At 43.7% G+C, this 12,736-nt stretch overlaps 1 protein-coding gene across 12 annotated transcripts in view; it reads right to left on the bottom strand.

Moving 5' to 3' along the window:
* The window catches only part of LOC115932699 (poly(A)-specific ribonuclease PARN-like), a 108,402-nt gene that overhangs the window by 78,271 nt on the left and 17,395 nt on the right, over window positions 1-12,736 (bottom strand). For all 12 annotated transcript variants that reach the window (XM_063699613.1, XM_063699614.1, XM_055365799.2 and 9 more), the window contains exons 7-11: window positions 10,304-10,469; window positions 8,720-8,785; window positions 7,943-7,981; window positions 6,146-6,188; window positions 3,794-3,874 (exon numbers count right to left, since the gene is read on the bottom strand). In XM_063699613.1, the coding sequence (XP_063555683.1) occupies window positions 3,794-3,874; window positions 6,146-6,188; window positions 7,943-7,981; window positions 8,720-8,785; window positions 10,304-10,469 (395 nt within the window). The remainder of the gene's footprint in view (window positions 1-3,793; window positions 3,875-6,145; window positions 6,189-7,942; window positions 7,982-8,719; window positions 8,786-10,303; window positions 10,470-12,736) is intronic.

Here is a 12,736-nt window from a genome sequence, read left to right as displayed (position 1 = left end):
ATCAAATCAAGTATTTTCATAATTCCTGATTTTTTTTCCTTGAAAAATACATTTTTACAAAATTCTCCCACCCACCTTCTTCTCTCCTATATTCTTTCCAGCAGTGTTGAAAGAGGCTCAGTGTCTCTCTTATCTTGAAAACCCTCCCCTCCTCTAAGATCTCTCAGACTACTGCCCCTTCTACTTGTCTCATCAAAGCTAACTTGCTTTCTCCAGTTTAACTCCCAGGTGTTCCCAGCCCTCTGGCTTCATGCTCACTGAAATTGCTCACCTCCTTAAAACTAACCCCAACACTGGCTGGGTGCAGTGGGTCACGCCTGTAATCCGAGCACTTTGGGAGGCAGAGGCAGATGGATCACTTGAGGTCGGGAGTTCGAGACCAGCCTGACCAACATGGTGAAACCCTGTCTCTACTAAAAATAAAAAATTATCCGGACGTGGTGGTGCACGCCTGTAATCCCAGCTATTCCAGAGGCTGAGGCAGGAGAATCGCTTGAACCCGGGAGACGGAGGTTGCATGCAGTAAGCCGAGATCGCACCATTGCACTCCAGCCTGGGCAACAAGAGCGAAACTCCATCTCAAAAAACAAACAAACAAAAAACTAACCCCAAGACTAACAAGTATTTGCAAGGATGTAGAGAAACTGGAACCTGTGTGCCGTTGATGAAAATGTTAAACAGTGCAGCAGCTAAGGAAAACAGTATGGAGGCTCATCCCAAAAAGAATTCCCATATTACCCAGCAATTCCATTTCTGGGTATATACCCCAAAGAATTGAAAGCAGGGACTCAAATAGGTATTTGCATACCTGAGTTCACAAGAGCATTATTCACAATAGTCAAAAGCAACCCAGGTGTCCACAAACAAATGGATAAACAAAATGTGGTCTAGCCACACAATGGAATATTATTCAGCCTTTAAAAAGGAAGGAAATTCTGGCACATGCTATAACATGGGGAACCTTGAGGCTGCTATGCTAAGAGAAATAAGCCAGTCACAGGAGGACAAATACTGTACTTATATGAGGTACTCAGAGTGACCAAATTCATATGACAGTAAGTAGAATAGTGGTTGCCAGGGGCTGGGTGTCAGGGGTGGGAGATGAAGAGTTGCTTGATTAGTACAGAGTTTCGGTTTTGCAAGATGAAGAGAATTCTGGAGATGGATGGTGGTGATGATTGCACAGCAATGTTAAAGTACTTGATGTCACTGAACTATACATTTAATAGTTAAGATGATAAATTTTGTTATGTGTATTTTACCACGATTAAAATTTTTTTGGGGGGGCCAGGCATGGTAGCCCACGCTGGTAATCCCAGCACTTTGGCAGGCTGAGGCAGGCAGATCACCTGAGGTCAAGAGTTCAAGACCTGCCTGGCCAACATGGCAAAACCCCGTCTCTACTAAAAATACAAAAATTAGCCGGACGCGGTGGCGTGCACCTGTAATCCCAGCTACACGCGAGGCTGAGGCAGGAGAATCACTTGAACTCAGGAGGCGGAGGTTGCAGTGAGCCAAGATCATGTCACTGCAAGCAAGGTTCCATTTCAAACAAAAACAAAAATTGCTTTTTTGGTTTTGTTTATTGTTTTTGAGACAGAGTCTCACTCTGTTGTCCAGGCTGGAGTGCAGTGGCGTGATCTCGGCTCACTGCAACCTCCGCCTCCCGGGTTCAAGCGATTCTCCTGCCTCAGCCTCCCGAGTAGCTGGGAATGCAGGCACATGCCACTGCGCCCGGCTAATTTTTTTGCGCTTTTAGTAGAGATAGGGAAAAATTGCTTTAATTATAGTTTAAAAAAACTACTGCCAGGGCTGAATCCAACAGCCATGTCTCAATACTAACCCCTACATGGGGGCTGACATTGCTGACTGCCCCTTTTTCTCTCTTCCCTTGGCTGTGTACCACAATAATCTCCCGGTACATTTTGTCGACTTCTGCCTATCATTTAAATGCTGTTGATCCTCAGGATTCAGCCCCAGGTCCTCTTCTCATTCCTCACGTACTCCGCAGTTGCTCTGATCCAGTCCCAGTCTCTCTGCCAATGACAATCATGCCTAGCCCTCACCTGTCTCCTGTGCTCAACACTGACAAACCTGCTGAGAGGACATCCACCCTTGCATGTCCTAAAAACACTCGAAACCTCATCAGGTCAAAACCAGAATGGAACATCTTTCTCCACTCTGGGGGAACATCTTTTTCCACTCTAGGGGATGCCATGGTGCCCTGGTGGCCTTGCATGTATCAAAACGGGCCATGCAGGTAAAGGCTAATCTGCGTCTTGGCCACAGACTCATCTGCATCTTGGCACAACACATCAGGAGGGAAGGGTGGGAGGCAGAGGCTTCTAAGGAGCTGCTATGAGGCCAGCTCCCACCCCCTTCCCTGTCACTCCTGGGAGGCTGTCATGAAACAGTTCCTCATTGCCTCCTGGGTTCTGAGGAGGTGTGGGGCTCTCTGCTTCGCCCTCTCAGAAGAGAGCTGCAGAGTATCAAAGCCCTGAGCTGCAGCCTAGAACTCATTCCTCAGTGAAGCCACATCACAAAACACATGCTGCAATCATCTCGTATCTTTTTTTTTTTAAGACAAGGTCTCACTCTGTCACCCAAGCTGGAGTACAGTGGCATAATCTCAACTCACTGCAACTGCAACCTCCACCTCCCGGGGTCAAGCAATTCTCCAGCATCAGCCTCCCAAGTAGCTAGGACTACAGGCGCACGTCATCACACCTGGATAATTTTTTTTGTATTTTTTGTAGAGATGGGGTTTCGCTATGTTGCTCAGGCTGGTCTCAAACTACTGAGCTCAAAGTGATCCTCCCACCTCAGCGTCCTAAAGTAGTGCTGCGATTACAGTCATGAGCCACCACACCTGGCCTCTAACTGGCACCTTTTGTTTCTGCGTTGTCCATTTTAGTATGTGGGACAGGGACCACAGGCAGCACCTTTTGCTAATCTTTCTCTGTGTAGGTAATATGCTGTCTCCCAAAGTGGGTCATTGTGGTTAAGTCAATTAGGAGTGACCCTGCCTAATGTACGTATGAGCATGACATTCATCCACATGCAAACCCACTCCTCTCTCCTCCACCTTTCCCCCCAACCGATGTCACTCCAGCCAACCCCTCCAAGTGAATGGAGTGCAGTCTACCCCGTTGTGCAAATGCCTGGCATGAGCATCTTCCTCCTTCCCCCTTCCTCCTCCACCACCCACATTCAGTCATAAATTCCATGGATTCTACCTTCCAAGTATCTCCAGATTCCATCTACACTGCTACTCACTATCCTACGCCAGGTCACCAACATCTCCTAGCTAGGTTACTCCACAGCTTAACTAGTCTCCTGCCTCCAGTCTTACTCACTCGAAACCATTCTTCACACAGCAAGCAGGGTGATGTTCCAACAGTACAACCTAAGCATGTCATCCTCATCTGTCAGATCATGTGCTCTGAACTTGGTTTAAGGAAAACTAGTAACTATACATGAAGTTAGACGTTGCAGTATTAAAGGATAGTGACACTCAGTGACACAAGCTAAATGAGAATCAAGAGTACTTTCTTCAGGACTGGTTTAAGTAGACACTGGTCATCAGTGACGTCAGACTCACTTTGCTAGCTATGTCTCATGCTTAAACCTAACTTCCCCTTATTCTAGTCCAGGTTTTTCTGCCAATTCCACTGTTCTATGAAAGAAAACTATTCATTAAATTGAATCCAACATATGATCTGAAATAGACAGGAATAAATCAATATTTATGTTGCCATTTCTCACCCCCCAAGAATTAACATAGCCCAATTACCTGTTCTTTGGCATGTTTCTGCTGCTCTCTTCTTTTGCGTTCTTCTTCATCTACTTTGCTGATAACTATATATCGCTCCTTCTAAAAGACATAAAGCAGATATACAATTTTCTTTTCTTTTTCTTTTTTTTTGAGACAGAGTTTCGCTCTTGTTGCTCAGGCTGGAGTGCAATGGCATGATCTCGGCTCACTGCAACCTCCGCCTCCTGGGTTCAAGCGATTATCTTACCTTAGCCTCCCGAGTAGCTGGGATTACAGGCTTGTGCCACCACACTCGGCTAATTTTTGTATTTTTAGTAGAGACGGAGTTTCTCCATGTTGGTCAGGCTGGTCTCAAACTCCCCACCTCAGGTGATCCACCCGCCTCAGTCTCCCAAAGTGCTGGGACTACAGGTGTGAGCCACGGTCCTGGCCACAGATACATACAATTTTCTAGAGACAACTTAATCCAAAAAATTCAGATTTCTGCTGCCATTAGAACTTTTTTTTTGAGACAGTCTCACTCTGTCACCCAAGCTGGAGTGCAGTGGCACAACCTCAGCTCACTGCAAACTCTGCCTCCCAGATTCAAGCGATTCTCCTGCCTCAGCCTCCAGAGTAGCCAAGATTACAGGTGCGCACCAATACGCCCAGCTAATTTTTGTATTTGTAGTAGAGACAGGGTTTCACCATGTTGCCCAGGCTGGTCTCAAACTCCTGACAAACTCCTGACCTCAAGTGATCTGCCCACCTTGGCATCCCAAAGTGCTGGGATTACAGGCATGAGCCACCACACCCAGCCAGAAGTTGTAATTTTTGTAACTGCACTTTTTTTGTATGTGTGACAAGTTATCACTCCCATTGCTCAGGCTGGAGTGCAGTGGCATGATCACAGCTCACTGCAGCCTCAAATTTCTGGGCTCAGATGATCCTCTCACCTCAGCCTCCTGAGTAGCTGGGACTACAGGCATGTACCACTATGCCTGGCTAATTTCTTTTTATATTTTTAGTAGAGACGGAGTTTCACCATGTTGTCCAGGCTGGTCTCAAACTCCTGGGCTCAAATGACCTGCTCATCTCAGCCTCCCAAAGTGCTGGGATTACAGGCCTGAGCCACCATGCCCAGCCACTGTAGTCTTTCATGAGCCAAATACAACAGAAAATACTTTGAAATGCCAATATAAGTTGAGCTGATGCATTACAAACCAAATTTTGTCTCTGTGTTTCCATGACATTTTCCTACGGTTTACTAATTCAACCCAACAGACATCAGTTAAAAATACCAACAGACTGTGAGAATAAGACATTTCCTATGACAAATACTAAAAAAGTTATATTGCATTTGAACATCGATTTCTGAAGAGTTTTAAAGTAAAATGTATATGTTGTATTAACATTAACAAAACTTACATATGTTATATGTTGTATTACCATAAGAAAAAGCTCTGGATTTTCTGCCCAAGTGTCAGATAACTAGTACTTTCTTTCTCACATATATTTTGTGTCCACTAAAGATAAATTATCTACCAAGATTATTTTCCTACTTTATTTAATCTCTAATTTTATACCTGACTTAACAGCAACAACAAATTATAAAATTGAAAAACTGCAGAAGGAACCCACCACTAGCCACCCACTTCCCATCACAATTCTATCAGTGTGCCCTGTGTACTCAGGACAATAGCTATGCTTACGACCCAGATTCTAAAATTTAATTTTGTCTGCCCACGCAACATGAAGCCATTTCTTCACATGTACCATTATAGCTTTCTGCCATAGTAAGAATACAAACTAATATTTGTATACTTTCAAGTTTACAAGGCATCACTTCCACTTACCCACGGTATCACCATAAAAAGGCTATGAGAAAGTATAGATCACCGTTATCATGCTCAGTCCCAATGTACAGAAGAAAATGAGGCTTAAAGAGGTCAAATGACTTACCCTAGGTTACCTAGCTCATAACAAGCACAGACAAGATACAAATTCTGACTTTCAGCACACTAAGGATTGAGCGTGGTGGCTCAGGCCTGTAATCCAGCACTCTGCGAGGCCGAGGCAGGCAAATTGTTTGAGCCCAGGAGTTCAAGACTAGCCTGGGCAACAGGGCGAAACCCTGTCTCTACTAAAAATATAAAAAATTAGCCAAGCATGGTGGCACGAGCCTGTAGTCCCAGCTTGGGAGGCTGATGTAGGAGGATCACCTGAGCCCAGGAAGTCAAGGCTGCAGTGAGCCGTGACTACCCACTGCACTCCAGCCTGGGTAATCAGAGAAAGACCCTGAGGAAAAAAAAAAAAGAAAAAAAAAAGAAACCCATAACAGTGTAACAATGGATGTGTTTAATGTTATCCCTAGATAATTCTTGGGGTTACCTTTTCAGTTTCTAAAGTCTCAACATGAATGCCTTTCGGAAACCTAAAGAAAAGAAAAACATAGTATCAGTAGATGAGTCAATGACAGCTAAATCCCAAAGTATTTTATAAGCAACTATCCAGCTACTAATTAAGTAAGTTTTATTAACTACGAAATAATTATCACTACAATGGAGACTTTACAGCACATTTATTTTATAACGTTTCAGCTGCTAAATGTTTCCTTACCCTTGCTCTTAAACACATAAACGTGGATTTGACTTCAAATTAATTTTTTTAAGGACTTAGGTATTTTCTATTTTTTTTTTTTTTGGAGACAAGAGTCTCTCTCTGTCGCCCAGGCTGGAGTGCAGTGGCGCGATCTCAGCTCACTGCAAGCTCCACCTCCCTGGTTCACGCCATTCTCCTGCCTCAGCTTCCCAAGTAGCTGGGACTATAGGCACCTGCCACCACACCCGGCTAATTTTTTGTATTTTTAGTAGAAACGGGGTTTCACTGTGTTAGCCAGGATGGTCTCGATGTCCTGACCTCGTGATCCTCCCGCCTGGGCCTCCCAAAGTATTGGGATTACAGGTGTGAGCCACTGCGCCTGGCCAGGACTTAGGCACTTTCTAAAATGTCCTACATCTCAAAATACAGTCAACTCATTACCACAGAGTCAAATCTTGCTTCCAAATATAAAAATGTTTCCTAACTGAAATTGTGAAAGTCTTTTTATTTTATTTATTTATTTTTTTTTTTCTGAGATGGAGTCTCACTCTGCCACTCAGGCTGGAGTGCCAAGCCGCAATCTTGGCTCACAGCACCTCTGCCTCCAGGGTTCAAGAGATGCTCCTGCCTTTGCCTCCCAAGTAGCTGGGATTACAGGCATGTGTCACCATGTCCGGCTAAATTTTGTATTTGTAGTAGAGACGGGGTTTCACCATGTTGGCCACGCTGGTCTTGAACTCCTGACCTCAGGTGATCTGCCCACCTCGGCCTCCCAAAGTACTAGGATTACAGGAGTGAGCCACTGCGCCCGGCCTGAGTCTTTTTAGATTGCACAGGGCATATAAAGAGAAGGTTTTAGACGGCCAATTCTGCTGTAGTTTTGCATGGTATTAACAGCTTGCATCAGCCAAGGAGGAGAGGGATCTGGAATGCAGGTGGAGTAGGCTGCAAGGACGACATGACAGGAAAGGAGTGTGGGCAAACTAAACAGCCCTTTCCTATTGTGTTCAAAGTATATTCCCAGTATACATGTCACTGGTAGATTCCAACAGAAGAACAAGGTCCCCAAAGTCAAATGGAAATGTCCACCTGTCTATGTCAATGTTCAATTTCTGAGTTGAAGACCCACCTGCAAACACAAGGAAACCAAGGGAAACATCCTTGGAAAAATACACACACAAAAGTCTGGATGTTATTTCAGGGGATTCACAGACCTCCTGAAACCCATCCATAGTCTCACCCTAAGTTATGAACTCTTGCTTTACCAAAAGCATTCATCTGAGTATTTCCTAGGTCTGAAAACCAAATATTTATTGTATACCCCAAAGGACAAAAACACTACCAATCCATAGCTTAACAGATGCACCAAATTGATAATTATTTTAAGAAGCCTTAAAGCATCTGTTAAAAAACAATAACAAAAGAAAATTAAGTGAGTATTCAACTTAAGAAAGTAGGGGGAACTTCATGTAGTCAAATCACTGAGAACCGCAGAATTTCAAAAAGGAAATGAGAACTAAGAGATTATATTTAGTCTTTAAATCCTGGGTCCCCCACAGAGCTCCTGCATACAATATAAATACTTACTTCCAGCTCAAAGTCTGATAAATTAGTTTTCTTTGGAACCTATAAAAACAAAAGAAAAGGTATTGATTTTGGCTCATTAGAAGTAAATCCAAACTGATCAAGCATTTGTTGAGAAGGATTTCGCTTTAAAAAGAGACTTCATTAGAACTGATAGGTAATTTGCAAACAAAAATACGCAGGTTATTTGAGGTGGGGGAAATTCCTCATCACTTGTCTTCTAAAATTTTCTTCAATATTATGCTGCTTTTATTGAAGAGGTAGAAGTTCTTGTCTAATCAAAATATTGCTTCCTGCAGCTGCATAAAGAGAGCTTGAAGTAGACAGATGCACTGAAACACTTTTGTGAAACTCCTCACAAAGTAAAAGGAAAAAAAGACAATCACGTTACTGACTCTTTGAAATGCTAATGTTCTCTGAATACAGAGAGAAATTAAAAGGGTGGAAGTAGCCTGAAAGTGAATTCTTTCTTCTGAAGCCTTCACGTATTAAGCGCGCCTCAAGGCCAAATTAATTATGCCACTCTTGGGCATAACTGAAAGTCAAGGTTGCACAACAGTTTTCTCCGCTCCAAGTACAGGACAAAGCATTCATTCAGTGTCTCAGTATACACAGTCATCCCCACTGTGTAACGCTAAAGTTAGTGTTTAATTCTTGAGAACATAGCAATAATAAAAAGACCCTTTATAAAGCTGTTTTTAAAAGACTACATGCATCAAATGCCACAAACCATCTACCTTTCCAAAAAAAGAACATGCAGAAATGTTCAGGACAACTAACCCGGTACATGGCTCTAAATCCAAGTTCTTGTTTTCTTCACTTTGTAATAAATCCTCTATTTTCTCTCTGAGGAATAAGAATAGACCATAACCATCAGTACCTTTAAGGAATGAAGTCATCAACCAAGAAAATAATCACAACCAAAAACAGCCTAACTATAAGAACATGTGACAATGTAATTCTACAAAATTACCCTAGAAATTTTAGTTCAAAGACTTTTTAAAAAATGCTTTATTTTGACCTAGGCATAGAATCCCAGCACTTTGGGAGGTCGACGTTGGGTGGATCACTTGAGCCCAGGAGTTCACGACCAGCCTGGGCAATATACTGAGAGCCCCTCACTACAAAAAATAAATCTTAAAAATTAGCTGGGAGTGGTGCAGTGTAACTGTGGTCCCAGCTACTCCAGAAGCGGAGGTGGGAGGATCACCTGAGCCCAGGAAGTTGAGGCTGCAGTGAGCTGTGATCGCGTCACTGCACTCCAGCCTTGGCAACAGAACGAGACCCTGTCTCAAAAAATAAATAACATAAAATAAAAAAGCTTTATTTGGCGTATTTTGGGGGGAAGAGGGTTACTGCTGCTATTTATTAGTGACAACTTCTCAAGGACTCGTCAATACAAGTGATTTAATTTTTGACTTTCCCAGTAAAATGGTTACACCAACAACTAAGCTGAGCAAGACCAGACACTTGTCCAAGATCACATCTGCTTGTCGGCACCTTTACTGCAAGCAAAGAGAACATGGACATGCTGCAGGCTGGATAAGCCTGATCCACTCCTCTGCCTTCAAGGACATTGGACAGTGGCTGTCAGGTATTCAGTCCATGCAAGTTTTAGAAGTCAGCTGATTAGCATTTAAAAAACAAGAAAAGGGGCTGGACAATGGCTCATGCCTGTAATCCCAGAGCTCTGGGAGGCTGAGGCAGGAAGATCCCTTGAGCTCAGGAGTTTGACACCAGCCTGGGAAACATAGTGAGATCCGTCTCTATTAAAAAAAATAAAATAAAATAAAAAATCCACGCAGGTCTGCCCACGTACTGAAATCTCTTGCCTAGTGACATGTAGCAAGTCCAAGTACAATACATGGAACTCTATTTACAATTTGTTGCTGTTACACTAATTTGAATACGCCAGCTAGGCATGCTGGCTCATGCCTGTAATCTCAACACTTTGAGAGGCTGAGGCGGGCAGATCACTTGAGGCCAGGAGTTCGAGACCAGCGTGGCCAACATGGCAAAACCTCGTCTCTACTAAAAATATAAAAATCAGGCGGGGTGTGGTGGTGCACGCCTATAATCCCAGCTACTCTGGAGGCTGAGGCACAAGAATTGCTTGAACCTAGGAGGCAGAGGTTGCAGTAAGCCAGGATTGCACCATTGCACTCCAGCCTGGGCAAAAGAGCAAGACTGTCTCAAAAAAAAAAAAAAAATTTTTTTTTTAATATGCCACAATTATATCCTGCCATTCACAACATCACACCCGTGTGTGTACTATGTTTGTAAAGCACAGGTTTGAGATATAGATGCCTGTCATCCCCAATATATAGCACACAATGCACACTTAGTTTTAGTTTAGGAACTTACACCACTTGGTCAATAAACTTCTTTTGATCCTCAGGAATCGTGACAGGACATTTTGAAGTGTTAGGAGATACATAGGACAGAGCTCCTGCACCATTCGCCTGTGAACGTTTTTCATCATACTGCTCTCTTAACTGTCTTTCTTCTTCCTGATTTAAATATGGAATTCCTAAACACGATTTTAAAAAGAATGCATTAGCAGAAGTAACTGTCTAACATAAAATTTGTTTAACAAACCAAAGAGTCTAAATTACTCAGGAAAGATTTACCATATTTAACTACATCTCAAAAAATGAACAGAAAGGCAAATGATTTTGAAATGTGTTTATCATTCATCCATTCATTCAGTCTTCTTTCAAGAAATATTTATCTGGCACTTATGCTGTGCCAAAGCATTATATTAGGCACTGGGAATGAACAGTGACAAGCTGATGCATCCTGCTCTGTAGTGAAGGGAACTACTTCTGACAAGAAAATCAGGAAAGTCAGGGAAAACCCAAAGGATGAGAATAAGTCGGATACGAAAGGAGCTAGGGGAAGAGTCCTTCGGGTAGGGGAAACAAGTACTAATACCCAGAACATGGAAATGGCTTGGACGGTTCCAGGAGCAGCAAGGAGCTGGTGTGGCCAGATGTCATGAGCAAAAATGGAATGGTACGGCATCAGATTGGAGAGAGTATGGAGCAAGATTCTGCAGGCCCTCACAGGCCAGCGTAAGAAATGTACATTATTCTAACAGTGGCTGGACAACATTAGAAGATTTTAAGCAAGATAATTACCTTATCTGCATAATGTTTCAAAGGCCATGATGACTACTCTGAGAGTGGAAGTTATGAAACAAGTCAGGAGCAATTGTCCAGGCAAGAGACAAGAACTCAGATCAGAGGTCAGCAAACTTTTTCTTTGTTTTGTTTTGTTGTGAGACAGTCTTACTCTGTCACTCAGGCTGGCATGCAATGGCACAATATGAGCTCACTGCAACCTCTGCCTCCCAGGTTCAAGCAATTCTTCTGTCTCAGCCTCCCGAGTAACTGGAATTACAAGCGTGCACCATCACACCAGGCTAATTTTTGTATTTTCGGTAGAGACAGGGTTTCGCTATGTTGGCCATGCTGGCTTCGAACTCCAGACCTCACCACCTGCCTCAGCCTTCCAAAGTGCTGGGATTACAGGCGGGAGCCACGGCCACCGCGCACGGCCAGCAAACTTTTTCTTAAAGGGCTCGATGGTAAATGTTTTAGGCTTGTGGGCAATGGGGGTCTCTGTCGCAATACTCAACCCTGCTGTTGTGGCACAAAAGCAGCCATACACAAAATGTACATGTACAGGCATAGCTGTAGTCCAACAAATCTTATTTACAAAACAAGGAGCCAGCAGTGGGCTCTTGTTTGTAACCCTGGTGTAGAGATGGCAGGGTAGAAGGAGACAGTGATTTTCTAGACATAAGAGGTAACACTTACTGATATCCTGGAGATGAAGGATAAAGGGAAAGGCAAAATCAAGAGTAACACCTTGCGGCCGGGCATGGTGGCTCACGCCTATAATCCAACCACTTTGAGAGGCCGAGGCGGGCGGATCACAAGTTCAAAAGATGGAGACCAGCCTGGCCAACATGGTGAAACCCCGTCTCTACTAAAAATACAAAAATTAGCTGGGCATGGTGGTGTGTGCCTGTAGTCCCAGCTACTTGGGAGGCTAAGGCAGGAGAATCACTTGAACACCGGAGGCAGGTTACAGTGAGCCGAGATCGTGCCACCGCACTTCAGCCTGGTGACGGTGTGAGACTGTCTCAAAAAAAAATTAAAATTAAAATTAAAAAAACACCTTGCTATTTGGTTCAAGCAATTGGGAAGATGGTAGGGCCACTAACTGATGTGAAGACAATGAGGGGAAAAATAGGTATTGGGGTCCAAGGAGTGAAAATCAAAAGCTACCTTTTGGACATACTATTTTTTTTCTTTTTAGAACGAAGTCTTGCTCTGTCACCCAGGCTGGAGTGCAATGGCACGATCTCGGCTCACTGCAACCGCCACCTTTCGGGTTCAAGCAATTCTCCCGCCTCAGCCTCCCAAGTTGCTGGGATTACAGGTGCCCGCCACCATACCCAGCTAATTTTTGTATTTTAGTAGAGACAAGGTTTCAACATGTTGGCCAGGCTGATCTTGAACTCCTGACCTCAGGTCATCTGCCCATCCCAGCCTCTAAAAGTGCTGAGATTACAGGCGTGAGCCACCGCGCCCTACCACGGACATGTTAAATCATCTAAGGGAATACACAAATTAAAAGCTGCAGTTACAAGCCTATAGCTCAAGAGAAAGGTGTTGAGATATACATTTAGTTATCATTGGGACACGGGTGGTATTAAAAGCCATGGGGACGGGGCGCGGTGGCTCACGCCTGTAATCCCAAAACTTTGGGAGGCCAAGACGGGCAGAT

This window comes from Gorilla gorilla, chromosome 18 (genome assembly GCF_029281585.2).
Source record: "Gorilla gorilla gorilla isolate KB3781 chromosome 18, NHGRI_mGorGor1-v2.1_pri, whole genome shotgun sequence".
In the NCBI taxonomy this organism is placed as follows: domain Eukaryota; kingdom Metazoa; phylum Chordata; class Mammalia; order Primates; family Hominidae; genus Gorilla; species Gorilla gorilla.
The sequence above is the reverse complement of the archived record's forward strand: the minus strand, read 5'-3'. Positions and strand labels throughout refer to the sequence as shown.